The sequence below is a fragment of the Gopherus evgoodei genome, chromosome 3, assembly GCF_007399415.2.
Source record: "Gopherus evgoodei ecotype Sinaloan lineage chromosome 3, rGopEvg1_v1.p, whole genome shotgun sequence".
Lineage (NCBI taxonomy): Eukaryota > Metazoa > Chordata > Testudines > Testudinidae > Gopherus > Gopherus evgoodei.
Window position 1 is genome coordinate 190,920,743 of NC_044324.1, and position 20,145 is coordinate 190,940,887.

Here is a 20,145-nt window from a genome sequence, read left to right on the forward strand (position 1 = left end):
GCACAATCTAAAGGGGAAGACACATGACTGCCTCACGTATCTCCTCTGTCCAGTGACAACCCCTCCCCACTTTGGCTCTGTGCCCAGCCTGGGCCTGCCATGCTCTTCCCACCTCATGTTACCTGGGGGGCGGAGGAGGGACTCTGTCCTTCTCTCCTTGCACTTCCCCCTCCCACCTGGCATGTTTAGCCGCTCTCCCTGGCAGCCGGGCAGGAAGCAGGATGGAGCCATTTCTGCCTGAGAGAACCTGACTGGGAGGCAATGGCAGCCTGCTCCCTGCCTGGGCTCTACTACCACTGACTGGGGCCGAGAGAGCCAGAGCCCTCTTTCCCGCTGGCACGCTCAGCTGCTGTCCCTGGCAGCCAAGCATGGGAAGGGAGCAGGCCGTCACTGCCTCCCAGCCAGGGAGAAGCAGCTCTGTCCCTCGCCCCACCCAGCTGCCACGGAGAATGGCTGAACATGCCAGGGGGAGGCACAGGGAGAGAAGAACAGAGCTCCTCTCCCTCTCCACCCCCAGCAGGCCAATCTGGGGGGCGGGACTTGACTTTGCATGCCCCCCTACACTTCAGCTCTGTTCTAAATGCATGTCAAATGCTGTATGATGCCATTCCCAACACCAGCCATGTGGAGAATAAAACACATTAGGGCAAAGATGGTATTGCAACCCAGAGAAGACTTCAAAAAAATAAAATAAAAATAGACCTGCTGCTTGTTTGGAGTTTATCTCTTCACTTAAGAACTTCCATAAGCTCATGATAAGATCAGCCTAATAACTTGGTTTTTATTAAATAAAGAATAAGAAAATGTCATTATCTTATAGAAGAGACTGTCAAAAACTCTACCTAGAATCACTTGTTTCTACCAACCTATTGTTCATGATAGCTAGTGCACCAATGCCTGCAGAGAAGCCATTTTGTCTGCTGTTCATACTGACATTTCTAGGGTACCCATTGGCCATCTCGGAAAGCTGCTTTTGCAAAATGGCCAGAGAGACTTTGTTTGATGCTGTGAGCTCCTTCATTGAAATCATTTCACCAGAAAGCCTCCTCCCCTCTGTGTCACTGTCATACTGTCCATCAGTTTCCACAGAGATGTTATGCCTACGGAAGCGACTTCCTGGGGTGATGGCATTGCGACGACCAAGGCGGGCACTTGATTTATGGCACTTTGAGCAACACCTGCATCCAAACTTTTTCAACAGCCAGTTTAAAACTTGCTTGATTACAATTGATATGACATTAAAAAGGGAGTATATGCAAGATACACCCATTAATATAAACATGAAGTTTCCAAATCTGTATAATCCCTGATTTTGATACACTGCATTTTGACTGCTTACCAAATCTCCAAAGCCAATGGTGCTGAATGTGACAAAACAATAGTATAAGGAGTCAATGTAGTTCCATCCTTCCACTGCTGTGTACATTGCTGAGGCACAGCAAGCCAGTGTAAAGGCAAAAATTCCCAGAATCAGCATCACATGATAAACGGATGGTTTCCATCCAGCAAGGCTGTCCACTTCAGAGATAGCTGATCCCCTTCGAAAGTTAGGGGGTAGAAGACCACTTCTTCGCAGCTGCCGCTCATGACAAGCCTTCATAATAAAAGCCAGGAGAGAGATAATACGCTCCAGGAACAGATTGAAGAAAAGGATAGTCCCAGCACACCCGAATAGGCCATAAATTATGAGGAACACTTTTCCAGCCACTGTTGCGGGTGTGGTCATTCCAAAACCTGCAGAGGCACAGATAATGTAATTATAATCACGACATAGCTCTTTCTGCATATACTCCTAGTATATCTTAATCCACCACATCCCCTTTCACTTTGACAATTGGCTTGGAATATGTTTAACCAGCTAGTGAAATTGTGCTGTGTATAACTCAATTTGGACCAGCCTTAATTACAGTGAATTATTTCTTAGGAGGTGAGGAAGATTCCAGAATGCTGGACAACGTGACCAGGATTCAAGAGGGAGCAAAAAAGTCTGTAGGAGATGAAGTGTAAGTTATTAACAGAGAAGAGCTATTGTGTTTGGAGGAGCTATATTAGCAGCTCAGCAAAATTGGAATTCATAAGCTCAAATCACTTGGTAACGATGTTAAATTAATACACCACATCTTTGCTTCTGTTCATTCAAGCCAGCATGAACCTCTGGAAAGCTTAGTTCTCTATATCCAAGGTACCATTTCCTTAACTGCTGTAAATCATTGTAGCCCCACTCAAGTTAAGGTCTCACTATGATTATACCAACTCCTGCTAACAGATGACAGATTTCAATGTGTACAATAGTAAAGGAATTTGAACCTTGATTATCTTTTAAATGTAAGAGCACTTCCTTCAAAGCCTTCTGTTCAAATACAGAACCAGACTAACTGTCCTGAAAGTATCATTGCACGAAGGGGTATGAGTGAAATCGTGGCTCCATTGCAAAACACCCCTTGACTTCAGTGCTGTCATGATATTCCCTACAGGCACAGACCAAGAGTTAGTAAATAGCTAACATCTAGGTTTTGTAGCTCTAAACTCAGTTCTTTCAACTTTTTAGAAGACAGAACTGTCTGTCTTCCAGATAATATATTTTTGTTGCTGTGCATGTGAAATATTTTGAATAAGTTACATTTGTTTCATTTGCTTTTGGAAAGTGAGAAAAATTGTATCCAGTCATCAGACTTTTTCAATTTTTGATAGAAAAAATAGTAGAAACTTTTATTAAACCCCACCAGCAGTAAGAATTATGGAATCCTGTAGACTTAAAACAAGCTACTATACTAGTACAAGCTTCATGAATGGAATGAAAACCAAGAAAAAATAAAATATTGCTTCTGAGTTCAAACAAGCAGTTAATGTATTGTGAGCACATGATATCAAAACCTTAGAATCATAGAATATCAGGATTGAAAAGGACCTCAGGAGGTCATCTAGTCCAACTCCCTGCTCAAAGCAGGACCAATTCCCAACTAAATCATCTCAGCCATGGCTTTGTCAAGCCTGACTTTAAAAACCACTAAGGAAGGAGATTCCACCACCTCCTTAGGCAACCCATTTCAGTGCTTCACCACCCACCTAGTGAAAAAGTTATTCCTAATATCCGACCTAAACCTCCCCCACTGCAACTTGAGACCATTACTCCTTGTTCTGTCATCTGCTATCACTGAGAACAGTCTAGATCCATCCTCCTTGGAACCCTCTTTTAGTTAGTTGAAAGCAGCTATCAATGGCCATATGCTTTTTAGACACAAACTTCCCCTTTGCAAATGTCATGTAAAACACATTTAATAATGCTATATACTATAGTTTTCTTTTTTTAACAGAATTGTTTAAATAATTTAATTAGATACTTCACAACTACCTAAAAATATCCTGTAATTAGAATAGAATCATAGAATATTAGGGTTGGAAGAGACCTCAGGAGGTCATCTAGTCCAATCCCCTGCTCAAAGCAGGACCAACCCCAACTAAATCATCCCAGTCAAGCCAGGTCTTAAAAACCTCTAAGGAAGGAGATTCCACCACCTCCCTTCCATTCCAGTGCTTCACTACCCTCCTAGTGAAATAGTGTTTCCTAAAATTCAACCTAGGCCTCCCCCACTGCAATTGAGACCATTGCTCCTTGTTCTGCCATCTGCTACCACTGAGAACAGTCTAGCACCATGGTGCTTGGAACACACCTTCAAGTAGTTGAAAGCTGCTGTCAAATCCCCCCTTATTCTTCTGCAGACTAAAGAACCACAGTTCCCTCAGTCTCTCCTCATAAGTCATGTGACCCAGCCCCCTAATCATTTTCATTGCCCTCCTCTGGACTCTCTCCAATTTGTCTACATCCTTCTTGTAGTGGGGGGAACAAAACTGGACACAGTACTCCAAGTGTGGCCTCACCAGTGCTGAATAGAGGGGAATAATCACTTTGCTAGATCTGCTGGCAATTCTCCTACTAATACAACCCAATATGCCCTTGGCCTTCTTGGCAACAAGGGCACTGCTGACTCATATCCAGCTTCTTGTCCACTGTAATCTCCAGGTCCTTTTCTGCAGAACTGCTGCTTAGCCAGTCAGTCCCCAGCCTGTAGCGGTGCATGGGATTCTTCTTTCCTAAGTGCAGGACTCTGCACTTGTCCTTGTTGAACCTTATCAGATTTCTTTTGGCTCAATCCTCCAATTTGTCTAGGTCACTCTGGACCCTATCCCTACACTCCAGCTTATCTACCTCTCGTCCCAGCTTAGTGTCATATGTGAACTTGCTGAGGGTGCAATCCATCCCATCATCCAGATCATTAATAAAGATGTTGAACAAAACCGGCCCCAGGATCAACCTCTGGGTCACTCTGCTTGATAATGGCAGCTATCTAGACATCCAGCCGTTGATCACTACCCGTTGAACCCAACCATCTAGCTATGCCTAAGCTCTCCTGTAGCTAAGCTCTCCTGCCGACATAGCCTTGGTCCCTCTTAGCTGGTACAACAGATGAGCCTTTCCTGGGGCTCTTCCTACCTCGTCCTGTTCTCGCTCCACTTTAGGGTGTGGTCATGACACTCAGTTTCCCTCTTAGCAGAAGGTTGCTTCCACAGTCTCACTAGGTCAAACATTTAGTTGGATCTTCCCAGTCCACTTTTCAGTGTCCACTTGCTTCCCCTTATCAGGGGAGAGAGGCAAGAAAAAAGGGTATCAGGCCCTTGGCCTTTTGGTTGGGTCTTACCCATAGTCCAGACTCTTCTCCTATAGATCCTCTGTCCCAGAAGCTACAGCCCAGCTACCTGCCTGCTGCCAGTCTCTCCTTCACTCTCCCCTGCTTGACTGTCAGAGTCTCCTTTTAAGCAGGCCATCCATTTGGAGCATGCTGTGCAGTTGCTGAAGGTCAGGGCCTTCTGGGCCCAGAACTGCTCCATTACTCCTATAGTCTTAGTGAGGGGTCTGTGAATCCCATCACAGGGAGGGAAATCTTTAATTGCACACTGCAACTAAGAACATAAGAACGGCCATACTGGATCACACCAAAGGTCCATCTAGCCCAGTATCCTGTCTTCTGACAGTGGCCAGTGCCAGGTGCCCCAGAGGGAATGAACAGAACAGGTGATCATCAAGTGATCCATCCCCTGTTGCCCATTCCCAGCTTCTGGCAAACAGAGGCTAGAGACACCATCCCTGCCCATCCTGCCTAATGGCCATTGATGGGCCTAGCCTCCATGAATTTATCTAGTTCTTTTTGGAACCCTGTTATAGTCAGGGTTCAAACTAGTAAGAGAGAAACTTAACTTTACAGAGAGTCTACATATCATAGCAACATTAAAAAGCTAAAGTGTGGCATCTGCCAGCTGGAGAGATTTACAGAACTTCTAAAGAAAAGAGATTACAACCTCTTTTTTCACCTCCACACAAATCATGCTTGAAAACTGATTTTCCCCCCTCCTATGGCTTTTGAAGGACTCAAGGACACTGAGAAAACATAAGTTGTCAATTATGTATTCAGATCTTTCCCCAGTAAGTTATGCTGTAGATCTTCAAAAGCGGACATTTCCTAAGAACTGGCATCCATGCTCAAGCTTTCTGGGGAATTCAAACCATTAGAAGTCATTATTCATTTCATAGTCTCATTGTGACAATGACTACAATTTCACCAGGTGAAAACCTGTCTGGGAGGTTCTGCAAAGTTGTACAGAGATGTAAAATAATAAATAGCCTGTGTGCCAGACTATACAATGAAATGCTCAGAGGAATGGTAATACAGAGCCTTTCATTTCTAGATCACGGGTCTAAATTTGGTCTACCATGGTAGTGCGCAAGAGTAACTATCTTCTGATGGCTGTTTGTTAACCTTTGAGAAAGGATCAGTCCAGTTCCTAGTGGAGTCAACATCAAAATGGCAGGCTTGCTGGAGGCTTCAGCACAAAGGCCTAGGAGTTAAGGGGGGCCCCCAGAAATTAAGGGTGAGGTGTTGTGCCTCTAGAGCACAACAAGGAAACTAAGGGGAATTTAAGCCATCTTTGTAACCTCCTGAGCGTAGGCTGTTCCAGGGGCTGGAGAGGCCTCCTCTTAGTGGTGGTTAAACTACAGCAGCCTGTCCAGGCTGTCCTATATGCTTCAGCATTTCCTGAAACTTCCACAGTGATGAGTGATGTGACTTTGCCTCAGATGTGCCCCTTCTATCTCTGGCCCCACCCTGGGACACCTTATACTTGAACTTCTGAAGGGTCCTTGGGAGGCAGCCTTATGCCAGTTTTTCACAGCACCCACATGGGAGGGAATCCTCCTCTAGTTAGATACAGGGCTTTTAAGGCCCCTTTTCAATGCTACTTCCCTTTTACATTTTGTAAACTAGCTGGAGGGAGGATAAGGATCTCATCCTAAATTTCTTTCTTTGTATCAGATATGTGGTACATCAGTGGGGCAGAATAAGGAAACTGTGAGTTCTGGGAGTTAGGTAGAACACGGCAAGCAAACGCTTACCAATCTTTTCAACAATTAGCCATGATACAGCAAAAGACAAATATTTTGTAAGGGACAAGAGAAGCAGGGAGAGAGCTAGAAGAACTCAATGAAAATGAAATACCCCTTGACAGATACACAATCCTACAGGAACAGAAGAAATAATGAGATAATTTGGAGACTACTATGAAAAATTATACATTGAACCTATGAAACAACCATGATCCTAAATAAAAAGTATAGCTCTGTATTTTGAATGGATACTCTCCTGCAAAAATGAACAGAGGAGCTAAAAGAAAATGTAATCCAGACTTTAAAAAGAGAAAAGAATAATGGATGCCATCAAATCATTAAATAGTAATAAGTAAACACGGCCAGGCAACATTGTAGTAAATTGCTTTCAAAGACTTATAGATGCTTAATGCTGTTATACAAGCTATACAGCATACACAGGATACTGAATAACATGTATCATGCAAATATCTTTCTGCAATCCTGTGTAGTATTGTTAATGGATGCAGAATCAGCAATTAACAGACTAGGTTGAAATTAGTCCAGATCTTTCAGCATAGTTAATAAATAATAATAATTTGAGATATACCCATCTCATAGAGCTGGAAGGAACCCTGAAAGGTCATTGAGTCCAGCCCCCTGCCTTCACTAGCAGGACCAAGTACTGATTTTGCCCCAGATCCCTAAGTGGCCCCCTCAAGGACTGAACTTACAATGCTGGATCTAGCAGGCCAATGCTCAAACCACTGAGCTATCCCTCCCCCTAAGTTCTTTTGAAACATACATTTATTAGTCCGGAGGGCACTCTTTGCCAAAAAATTTAAAATTCTGCACACAATATTTTAAAATTCTGCAAAATTCTGCAAATTTTAATTGTCAAAAATTACAGTACATAATCACACCAGTTTCAATTATTTTGGTAATTTATTTCAAAATACCTGTCAGCAAGTATGTCTGTAACAATACAGACACACACAAAAATCCCCCCAGCATTAGAGAGTTAAAGAAATCCCCATGACACCCCAGGTCCTGTTTCTCTGCCCCCTTCCTTCCCCCAAGCCCAGCCAGGGGGCTATACACCCACAACCCCTCCCCCAACAGAGCCCAGCCACTACACCCAAACCTCCTCCCCACCAGAGCTCAGCTGTGGGGCCCCCCCAGCCCAGATACCTGCACCTTCTGTCATAGTACAATTCCCAACTCTGGACCTTAGCGTCCAGGATATGGGTACTAGCCTAAAGTCCTCTAAGCTTAATTACCAGCTTAGATTCTGTAGCGCTGCCACCAATCACGAATTCCAGGGCCTGATATCCTCTGGTCCCCCAAAACCCTTCCCTGGGGACCCCCAAGACCCAGATTCCTTGAGTCTCACAACAAAGGGGAATAAACCATTTCCCTTCCCCCTCCTTTCTTCCTCCCAGCTCTTTCCCGCCCTGGGCACACTAGGAGACCACCGTGATTCAACTCCTTGAATCACCACCCTGAGAGGAATGTTACCTTCCCCCTCCCTTCTTCTCCGGAGAGAGAGACAGAGATAAACGCAGAGAGCAGGTGTTTCTTCCCTCCTCCCTTTCCTTTCTCCCACCAATTCCCTGGTGAGTGCAGACTCCCTTCCCTGGAGTCTTACAAAAGATAACCAAAATAATCAATTAGATTTAAAAAAAAAAGAGGAAAACTTTAATAAAGAAGGAAAAACATAAAAATTGTCTCTGTAATCAACATGGTAAATATACAGGGTTTTTATAGCTTATAGACAATAGAAAGAAGCTTTCTCCAGCAGAAACACAATTTAAGCTACTTCCAGCAAGTACACATCTGCAAATAAAGAAAAACAAGTTAAAAGACTATAACCGCCTTTTTACTTACTCACTATTCTGAATAGATAAGAGACTGTAGCAGGGAGATTGGCAGAAACCTGGTTGCACCTCTAGTCCCGTCCAGGACCCAGAGAGAACAACACACAAACCCAAAACCACAAACAAAGGCTTCCCTCCACCTAGATTTGGAAGTATCTTGTTTCCTGATTGGTCTTCTGGTCAGGTATTTGGGTCCCTGTTTGTTAACTCTTTACAGGTAAAAGAGACATTAACCCTTAACTATCTGTTTATGACACCTTCTTCCCACAAGACCAGCTGCAGAGCCCTCCCTTACCCAGATACCCACACCCCCACCAACCCAAAGCCCAGTTATAGCCCCTCACAGCCCAGGGATCCAAAGAGAGAAACAGCCTAATGCTTGGTCCCAGGGTTGCACAGAGATTCCTCTGCGCCGCCCTCTCATTCCCTCAGGGCATGCTGGGAACTGCAGCTGCCAGGAACCAAGGGTGGCTCTATGTTTTTTGCTCCCCCAAGCACAGCAGTCAGGAAGCCTTCAGCCGCTGGTCACGCGGATTTGGCGGCATTTCTGCGGGTGATCTGCCAGTCCCACGCCTTTGGCATACCCGCCGCCGAATTGCCGCCAAAGCCGCGGGACCGGCAGACCTCCCGCAGGCATGCCACCGAAGGCCGCCTGACTGCCGCCCTCACAGCAACTGGCACGTGGCCCCCCCGGCTTGCCCCAGGCACGCTTGCTGCGCTGGTGCCTGGAGCCGCCCCTGCCAGGAACCCTCTAGCTCCCTCTCCCTTCCCCTAGCATTGTCTTCTATGTGTGAGCTGCCGGGTCCAGTGGCCCCTAGTGACAGCCAGCAGCACCCATTTCTGTGGGGGAAAGGAAATTCTGCGCACACGTTCATTTCTGCAAAATTCTGCATTGCACAGTGATGCAGAATTCCCCCAGGAGTAATTTATACAGTAGCTAAGGATCTGGCCCATTTTACAAACAATACTACACATCAAGAACTTGCTTCTAATCTCAGTTACACCAATGTAAATCAAAAGTAACTCTACAAAAGTTACACAGTTGGAGCCATAGACTCTGAGCAGACTCCCCCACCCCGTTCCATAGGGTGGGCAGGAGTCATGGGGGCAGGATGTGGAGCTTGAAAAGGCATAGTTAGGCCAGGAACATACAGGTCCTCATCACTATATTGAATGACTGCTCTGTGATCCCCTAGATACAGGACCATTAGTTTTGTTATTGGCGGTCAGCCCCCAGCTGTTACCTGGGAGGCCATAGGAAGTCCAGTATGTTGCCAGTGCTTGAGATTCTTTTGCACATAGAATTTCAGCCAGGGCTGGACAGTGATGTGAGAACCCCCAGCCCTCCTGCAAATTTCAGCTCTGGGGGGGGGGAGGGGGAGAGAGGGAGGGGATGAACTCCTATCTGAGTGGCTAATTTCCCCACTCACCTCCTGGGAAGAGCAGCCAATGAGGGCTGCTGTAGATGCAGGCACTGCTCTCTACCCCTCCCACAGGACCCAACACCATTCTCAGAGGATGGGAGGGGTGAAGAGGGAGCAGAAAGAGCACAGCAGCTCCACTTCCTCATTCACCCTCCTCTCCTGTGAACCAGACAGCTCCTTTCTGCTCCTCTCCCCTCCCCTCTCCCTCCCTGCAACATCAGACCTGAGAAGGGGACTATGGTGGACATATGGCCTAAGCCTGGGAAAGGGGAAGGAAGAACCCCTGGGAGCTGCAGCAGAAGCAGGGCTGGTGCTGGGGCTTGACAGAATTAATCAATTGGCAGGCAGGGGGACAGGCAGATGTGAGGGTGAGAGATCCTGCAGCAGGGGCCAAAAATTGCCTTTCCAATACATTTGGGAGTGGGAAACAGTAATGGTCCCACATGTGCTTTGGGTAGGGTAGCCAACCTTCCAGAATTGTCCCGGAGTCTCCAGAAATTAAAGATTAATCTTCAATTAAATATTGCCATGTGATGAAACCTCCAGGAATATATCCACACAAAATTGGCAACCCTGGCACTGGGAGAGTTAAAAAAAAATCAAAAGAGAGACCAAAACACTATTTATCACATGATTTTTGTGCTAATCTCATGATTTGTGGGGGTTCTGACCCATGATTTTTGAACCTTTGAGGCTGGCAATAGTGGAACCATGCAGTCTGATTTTGCAATGCCTTGCTTCTTGTCTATGCAAAGTGCAGAGCAATGGTGAATCAGACTTTCAGAGTGCACAGCAAAAACGAAGGCTGCCTCAGACAACTTTATCCCGCCAAACTTACTTTAGCTTTGATGAAATATAGATGAAAGCAACCAATTTAAGCCTCTGTTAATGAAGACCATGTTTAACTTTAAGCTTGTGCATACTCCACTTGATTAAGGGGGGAGGGATAGCTCAGTGGTTTAAGCATTAGCTTGCTTAAACCCAGGGTTGTGAGTTCAGTCCTTGAGGGAGTACTTTAGGGAACAGGGGTAAAAATCTATTTGGGGATTGGTCCTTCCTTGAGCAGGGGGTTGGACTAGATGACCTCCTGAGGGCCCTTCTAAACCTGATATTCTATGACCAGTAAGACTACACATGTGCTTAAAGTTAAGCAGGTATATGGTGCTGAGCCAGCAAGGGTTAAACAGCCACCAGACTGTGTGACACAAAAACAACCTGTAAGGACTTATTGAAATGATAAACAGGGCCATTCCTTGTAGACAGTTAGGAAAGCCATGTTAAATTGACTAGAGTTCTTAAAATATAGGCCTGTATTCCTAGAGGATTAGGAATAGATACTAATTGTATTTCTCAGTATTTACCTATATCTTGTTAGAAATTATCAGGGTAACCAGATTAGCTTGTGGATGCTAATTCCCATTCATGTGTTAATTATATTACATTATGCATATGGATGGTTCAATTAACCTTAAGATCCAAGATGTAAGATACTGCAGGAAATAATATTACTTGCATTGTCTTCAGTTTAAATTGTCTGTGTCATAATGGAATGCCTTGATAGTCTGAATGGCTAATTGCCTTATGTTAATGAATACTACTAGTTTACAGATATATACATAGAAAATAGAAGTTGAGCTTCAAAGCAACAGTATACACTGCCTATTCTTCATCCAGGAAGACCCCTGCTGCAATGTCTGCTAAGATGCTATCAGCCTGCTAGAGAACTATAAAGGAAGTTTCAGGCCTGGTCCTGTTTTATCTCAGATCAGCTTAAACTTTGTCAGAGGAAGTTCAAGCCACAAGACTGAGGTCTCCTCTGGATTAGTCCTGCACCTTTTCATGGAAGAATTTGAACAAACTGTGCACATGGACTGCCTATTGGACTATAACCCATTTAACCAATTCTGGAAGGACTTATACAAATCATCAACTTCACCATCTCAGTAATGAAATTGACCTAAGAACTTTGTTCATATCTTTATATATATATAATGATCTTTTAACCACAGTAACTCTTTTCTTTTTAAATGAATCTTAGATTTAGAAAATAAGAATTGGCTGTAAGCCTGCATTTGGGTGAGATCTGAAATATTCATTGACCCAATGGGTAATGTGTCTGATCCCTTGGGATTGGTAGATGTTTATATATGGTGAATAAGGTTTTAAATAACCCTCGCTATACTTGGCTGTCTGGGTGGGAGCCAAAGGCTGGATTGCTTAAAGGGAACTATAGTTTAGCTTCTTGATAATCAGTAAGGTATTACAGAAGCTTTTTTGTTATTGGCTTGGTGAGTCTAATTATAGAATAAACCACCAGTTTGGGGGATTGTCTGCCTCTTCTTTGCAGTTTGCTCTGACTGAGTATTCTCAGTATAGCCCCTCCAGCAACCATGGTCACAAGGTGACTAAGTACTTTGCCGACTTGAGGTCTTAGTGTTGCTTCTCTCCTGCTCCTACCCCCATTTCTATAAACCATAGTGCGATCCTACTCTCAATTTGATCTACTTTCCAAATGCTACATCCTTTATGTCTCAAACACAAAACCTTTTCTGTCTAGACTAGTTACTTAATAATTAATCATTTGGATTATTCTCAGGCTGTAAAAGTTAAGTGGCCAAATTCATCCCTGCTTTAAATTCACTGGTGTGAGGAAAGTTACATTGGTGGATTAACTGATGGGTAAATTAGCCTTGTTGAATCCAAACAGAAGCCAATTTATTTCAGGGCTAACTGCTAAAGGACATTAGATTTATCTTAGCTACACTAAAGAGAAGTTCTAATTTAAGCACTTGGGGAGTATAGCTTTAGGTTATCCAGATCAATTACAGTATATGAGTATTATGGCAATCTCTTGAAAACCATTAGAGAGTGTGTTGCCATTAACCTTAGCTGGAAAGATAGAGACAATCCATGAACCTCTTGCCAGGACCTGTTTTCTGCTTTCCATACTTATCTCTTCAAATCCAGAGAAGAAAATGGTTTCACATCCTACATATGTGGCGTTAATTTCCAAACTAATCCACAGGGATATTTAGCATTTCTAATGTGCCAATCACTGACAGACTTCCAATTAGATTAACAAGATCTCATACACAATATTATTCCAACATAGATGTGAAATTTGCCACCGCTGTAGGATTTTCCCCCCCGCCTTGGGATTTTATAGAAAACTGTTTCTCTCCACTGCTGAGTTGTGCAGTAATCTTATGTTTGCCCAATTGATTTTTCAGAAGTTTTGGATTGAAGGTATATAACAAGTCAGCTAAAAAAGGAGTGGGGAATTTTAAAAAAATTTACAAAATGATATTGTCCCTTTCCCACCACTCCTCCCACAGCTATATCCCCATGTATCCTCAGTTAACAAATGGTTCATAATTGCCAACTGCTCCCAAGTGTAGATTCCACCCAGATAGTGATTCGTGGTTTACAAAGAAACACTATTTTCCAGCTCCAAAATAATTCCTGATTTATGCTTTCAGACCAGTTCAGGTATACAGTGGTTGCTTAACTAATTAAATTCAAAAGACTGTGTTAATGCAACATTATTACTGCAAAATTTAAATCTCAAAGTCAGAACATGCAAAAGTTAAGGATCCAGCAGTAACATTCTCAGCCCTTTTTCATATCGTGTATATTTTGCCAGGACTCCTTCTATATTTCTTTTGGATTTAAACAATATAACTTATGAGAATCCAGTATTCTGCAACAGAGCTGGTCGAATAACACAAACATTGATTTAATAGAATTATAGAACTGAAAGGGCCCTTGAGAGGTCATCCAGTCCAGTCCCTTGCAATCATGGCATGACTAAGTATTATCTAGACCATTTCTGACAGGTGTTTGTCCAACTTGCTCTTAAAAATCTCCAGTGATGGAGATTCCAAAACCTCCCTATGTAATTTATTCTAGTGCTTAACCACCCTGACAGTTAGGACGTTTTTCTTAACGTCCAACCTAAACCTCTCTTGCTGGACAATTTCAGCCCATTGCTTCTTGTCCTATCCTCAGAGGTTAAGAAAAACAATTTTTCTCCTTCCTCCTTGTAACAACCTTTTACATACTCGAAAATTGTTACCATGTCCCTCTCAGTCTTCTCTTTTCCAGACTAAACAAAGCCAATTTTTTCAATCTTTTCTCATAGGTCATGTTTTCTAGATCTTTAAATAATTTTTGTTGCTTTTCTCTGGACTTGCTCCAATTTGTCCACATCCTTCCTGAAATGTGGCGCCCAGAACTGGACACAATACTCCAGTTGAGGTCTAATCAGCACAGAGTAGAGCAGAAGAATTACTTCGCATGTCTTGCTTACAACACTCCTGCTAATACATCCCAGTAGGATGTTTGCTTTTTTTTCCAATAGTGTTACAATGTTGACTCATATTTAGCTTGAGGTCCACTATGATCCCCAGATCCCTTTCTGCAATACTGCTTCCAAGGGAGTCATTTCCCATTTTGCACATGCACAAATGATAGTTCCTTCCTAAATGGAGTAATTTGCATTTGTCCTTATTGAATTTCATCCTATTTGCTTCAGACCATTTCTCCAGTTTGTCCAGAACATTTTGAATTTTAATCCTATCCTCCAAAGCACTTGCAACCTCTCCAAGCTTGATATTGTCCACAAACTTTATAAGTATACTCTCTCTGCCATTATCTAAACCAGAGATCAGCAACCTTTGGCACACGGCTCACCCGGGTAAGCACCTTGGCAGCCCAGGCCAATCTGTTTACCTGCCACGTCCTCAGGTTCAGCTGATTGCAGCTTCCACTGGCCATGGTTCACCACTCCAGGCCAATGGGGGTGGCGGGAAGCGGCAGCCGGAACATTCCTCGGCCCGTGCCAGTCCCCTCTGCCCCCATTGGCCTGGGACAGTGAACCGTGGCCAATAGGAGCCATGACTTGCCAAACCTGCGGACACGGCAAGTAAACAAAATGCCCGGCCTGCCAGGGTGCTTACCCTGGTGAGCTGTATGCCAAAGGTTGCCGACCTCTGATCTAAATCATTGATCAAGATATTGAACAGAACCGGACCCAGAACTTTTCCCTGCAGGACCACACTCGTTATACCCTTCCAGCATGACTGTGAACCACCAAAAACTACTCACTGGGAATGGTTTTCCAATCAGTTTTGCACCCATCTTACAGTAGCTCCATCTAGGTTGTATTTCCCTAGTTTGTTATTGAGAAGGTCATGCGAGACAGCATCAAAAACTTTACTAAAGTCAAGATATACCACGTCTACCACTGTTACTTATCACCTTATTATCTTCTAGATGTTTCCAAACTGATTGCTTCATTATTTGCTCCATTATCTTTCTAGGTACAGAAGTTAAGCTGGCTGATCTATATTCCTTGGGTTTTCCTTATTTCCCTTTTTATAGATTGGCACTATATTCGCCCTTTTCCAGTCTTCTGGAATCTCTCCAGTTTCCCATGACTTCTCAAAGACAATCGCTAACGGTCAGATATCTCTTCAGTCAGTTCCTTGAGTATTGAAGCATTTCATCAGGCCCTGGTGACTTGAAGACATCTAATTTGTCCAAGTAATTTTTAACTTGGTCTTTCCCTATTTTAGCCTCTTCTGATCCTACCCTCATTTTTACTGGCATTCACAATGTTAGATGTCCAATCACACCAACCTTCTTGGTGAAAACATTTTCTTTTATTATTTTTCCTCCCTCATTGAGCAACAGGACTACCCTGTCCTTGGTCTTCCTCTTGCTTCTAATGTATTTGTAGAATGTTTTCTTGTTACCCTTTATGTCTCTAGCTAGTTTGATCTCGTTTTGTTCCTTGGCCTTTCTAACTTTGTCCTTGCATACTTGTGTTATTCTTTATATTCATCCTTCGTATTTGACCTAGTTTCCACTTTTTGTAGGAGTCTTTTTTGATTTTTAGATCATTAAAGATCTCCTGTTTAAGCCATACTTCCGATCTTTCCTCCACAGTGGGATAGTTTGCTCTTGTGCCCATAATAATGTCTCTTTGAAAAAACTGACAACTGTATTCAATTGTTTTTCCTCTTAGACTTGCTTCCCATGGGATCTTACCTACCAACTCCCTGAGTTTGCTAAAGTCTGCCTTCTTGAAATCCATTGTCTTTATTTTGCTGTTCTCACTCCTATCATTCCTTAGAATCATGCACTCTATCATTTCATGATCACTTTCACCCCCAAGCTGCTTCCACTTTCAAATTCTCAACCAGTTCCTCCCTATTTGTCAAAATCAAATCTAGAACAGACTCTCCCCTAGTAGCTGTCTCCACCTTCTGAAATAAAAAATTGCCTCAAATACATTCCAAGAATGTATTGGATAATCTGTGCCCTGCTGTGTTATTTTCCCAATAGATGTCTGGGTAGTTGAAGTCCCCCATTACCACCAAGTCCTGTGCTTTGGATGATTTTGTTAGTTGTTTAAAAAAAGCCTCATTCACCTCTTCTTCCTGGTTAGGTGGTCTATAGTAGACCATGACATCACCCTCGTTCCTTACCCATTTTATCCTTACCCAGAGATTTTCAAAAAGTCTGTCTCCTATTTCTATCTCAACCTCAGTCCAAGTGTATACATTTTAATATATAAGGTGACACCTCCATTTTTCCTGCCTGTCCTTCCTGAGCAAGCTGTACCCTTCTATACCAATATTCTAGTAATGCATATTATCCCACCAGGTCTCTGTGATGCCAACTATGTCATAGTTGTGTTTATTTACTACCATTTTGAGTTCTTCCTGTTTATTCCCCATACTTCTTGCATTACTATACAGACACCTAAAATACTGATTTGATTCCCCCGCCCCAGTTCTGTCTTGTCTCTCCCTTATCCCTGCTATAACAGCCCATGTTCCCCCCCCAAATTCCAAAGGTCTCCATGTTCTTGACTTACCTGTGGGCTTTGGTCACCTGCCCCTTTTGAAGCTATTTTAAATCCCTCCTCACTAGGTCTGTATCCAAATATGCTCTTCCCCTTCCTCGATAGGTGGACCCCATCTCTGCTTATCTTCCTGGAACAGCATCTCATGGTCAACGAAGCCAAAGCCCTCCTGGTGACACCATCCTCACAGCCAGGCATTCACCTCCAGGATGCATCAGTCTCTGCCTGACCCACTACCCTTGACTGGAAGGATTGAAGAGACAACCACCTGCAGTACCTCGCAGTATCATTAGCGCCCACATGCATGAGTAGCATGGGGTAGTAGTCAGAGGTCCGGATGATCCTCAACAATCCCTCTGTAATATCTCAGATATGGGCCTCTGGCAGGCAGCATAGCTCCCAGGAGGTCATGTCAGGGTGACAGATGGTTGCCTCCGTCCCCCTCAAAAGAGAGTCACCTACCACCAGTACCCTACGTTTCCTCCTGGGAGTGGGGGCATATGGCTTCTCCTCCTCCTTCAGGGGTGATTCCTCATCACTCATTGCCAGAGCAGCATATCGGTTTTCCATCACTATGGTGGATGGTTTGGGAGTAGGAATGGAGCACTGCCCGCTGCCAGAAGCAACTATCAGACAGTGTCCTCCCTGTGACAGAGCCATATCCTCCTCCCCCCGTGGCATGACAGCAGTCCTCTGTAGCAGGATAGCCTCCTCAGCCTTGGATGTCTCCATGTGAATACTCTCGATGAATTCCACATGGGCATGGATGCTGCTCAGCCTAGCCACCTTCTCATTTAACTCTCCCACCTGCTTCCTGAGAGGTTCCACCAGCAGGCAACTTTCACACTGGATGGTCCCCCCAGCCTGGCTTTCTATGAGTGGGAAATGCAGGCCACAGTCTCTGCAAATCCACACCAGGATCTGGGTAGAGGCATCCAGGGTTAGGTTGTTTGTCTGGATACAGGCACAGGTGGAAGAGACAGGAGCAGCGTTGGCACTGGCGATGCAGCTTTTCCTAACCATAATTATTATATTACATCTTCCACCCACAAACTCCCTCCCAAACTCCCCTGTTTGCTGTGCCCTCTAAATTCCCCTGTTTGTGGTCCCTTGCTTGCTTAGCCTCTGGCTTTTAAGGCCTTCTCTCCTAGGTCAGCCCTACCCTCTCATTAATCACACAGGGGGAGTGTGATCACAAGGCTGATTGTAGCTGATCAAAGATGATCAAGGATGATCTAGGGAACAAAGGCTCAGAGAGTCCTCAGATGCACAGTCCCAACTGACCCAGTAACTGAAATAACTGAAATAACCAGAAAGAGAAAGTATCAGAGGGATAGCTGTGTTAGTCTGGATCATGCATCCGACGAAGTGGGTATTCACCCACGAAAGCTCATGCTCCAAAACTTCTGTTAGTCTATAAGGTGCCACAGGACTCTTTGCTGCTTTTTCAGAAAGAGAAAGAAACTCACAAAGAGCCAAACAAACTCACTCAGCCCAACTTAGACTCACAGACTTTAAGGTCAGAAGGGACCATTATGATCATCTAGTCTGACCTCCTGCACAATGCAGGCCACAGAATCTCACCCACCCACTTCTGTAACAAACCCTTAACCTATGTCTGAATTATTGAAGTCTTCAAATTGTGGTTTGAAGACCTCAAGCTGCAGAGAATCCTCCAGCAAGTGACCCATGCCCCATGCTGCAGAAGAAGGCGAAAAACCTCCAGGGCCTCTGTCAATCTGCCCTGGAGGAAAATTCTTTCCTGACCCCAAATATGGTGATCAGTTAAATCCTTAGCATGTGGGCTTGTTCGTTCAGCAGGGGGATCTCCTTCTCCCCCTCTCAAACGCCCTTCTTTGTGGACTCCTGTTCATTTGCAAACATTTATATGAATAAAAATGAGTTTGCGCCACTGATATTTGCAAGATCCTATTTGCTGATTGTGAATATTCAAGTGGCTACCAATGAAAATATTTGTGAATAACAAAAGTTTCCAATATTTTAGCATTATAATTTGTCTGAAAGTTCACCCCAAAAATAATGACTTTGCTAGTTTCTATTCTTTTGTTTTCAAAGTTTTTTGTTATTTAATAAAAAGGCAGACAAAGTAGCATGTGGTTTAGGTGACCAACTACTCCCCATAAATAATTAACTGTAGATAGTCAAAGTGAATCATTTGCCAAAAACTCATAGGCTGAAATTTGTTTACATAAACTATTCCTTGACTATTAAGGGTAAAATACTTGAAGAGAAATTAGGCTATATTGACAAAGGAGAAAAACAAGGGATAAATTCATTGGATAATTTATTTACAGTGTATAATTAAACCCACTCTATTACTATATTACACCTCTAGTCAGAAATAAAGGAATAAAAATTGCTACATATGTGCAACATGAGACGGGATTCTGGCTTGAGCCTTATTTTTTGCAGTGTCTGGCTTTTTGCAATTTTACCTTCTGCTACTTTAACATTAATGCAGAATTTTGCATTTAATTTCCTGATGAAAGAAAACAATTGCTTGGGATAATTAGACTTCAAAATATACATCTCAATTAAGAGAATGTGCTGGGGAACAAGGGAGTTCCTATTTTTGCTACTGATTTTATTTGTTTGTGGACACTTGAGTACCGGAACATTGGTTATGTTGCAGTGTCAGTATCTTCAAAATGGAATAATGTAGTTTTGTTTGTAAATGGAAGTGCAGAATATTACAGAATTAAAATTGCATAGAGAGCATTGAAATTTTTTCCATACCACAATTTTCTCCTCTCTCTGCAGTAAACAATCTTTGGGTCCTATTTTGCCTATGGTATAGGTTCCTGACTTCATGGTGGGTATCAGGACTTCCTTTTCAGTTGGTGGTCAGGGTATGACCATGCTGTTAGCTGATTCACGGCGGCTTCCTGTAATCAATGGTGTTGCTTGTTTAAATCACATGATCACAGCCTAGATCTGTCATGCTGCCTGCATTGGTGCGTAACAGTGAGTGCCTACCTCAGGGCAGAGTGTCAGGAAACAAGGCAGATACCCCAAACTGGTATTTTCTATAATGTCCCAGAAGTCTTTTCAGGGTACCCAGATTGTCCTCTGGCGATCTCTGCTTTGCATCTGGCACGCTTCCCTGTAAGAGTCCAAACAGTCCAGAGAAGGAGGATCTTTCCTTCTGACAGAAAAGCTGACAGCGTGTCTACCCATGTGGGCTTTCCCTTTGATAGTCAATGAGGAATGCACCTTGAATCTCTGATCTCTGGTCATTACACACAATGGGCATTCACTTTGAAATTATCACTTTTTGTGATAACATCCTTCATTAGATTTCACAAGGCTTCTGTGATGGGTTATTTAGTTACAGGGGTATACACAATGTAAATGTTTTCTGCTACATCATAACAGGATATAGATAAGAAAAAGCAATGCAAATAACATCCCATTAGTTTTTTGACGTCTAAACACCAAATACACTCTTCTACCTTCAACAATCACTTTGATCTATACTAATACACAGGTGAATTGGCCTGAATACACTCTGGCATGACCTAGTCTGCCAACAGCACA

At 43.5% G+C, this 20,145-nt stretch overlaps 1 protein-coding gene across 1 annotated transcript in view; it reads right to left on the reverse strand.

The window, feature by feature from the left end:
• Window positions 1-838: 838 nt before the first annotated feature.
• LOC115647591 (potassium channel subfamily K member 12-like) overlaps window positions 839-20,145 on the reverse strand; it is a 56,521-nt gene continuing 37,214 nt past the window's right edge. The window contains exon 2 of the mRNA XM_030554302.1: window positions 839-1,734. Within this exon, the coding sequence (XP_030410162.1) occupies window positions 839-1,734 (896 nt within the window). The remainder of the gene's footprint in view (window positions 1,735-20,145) is intronic.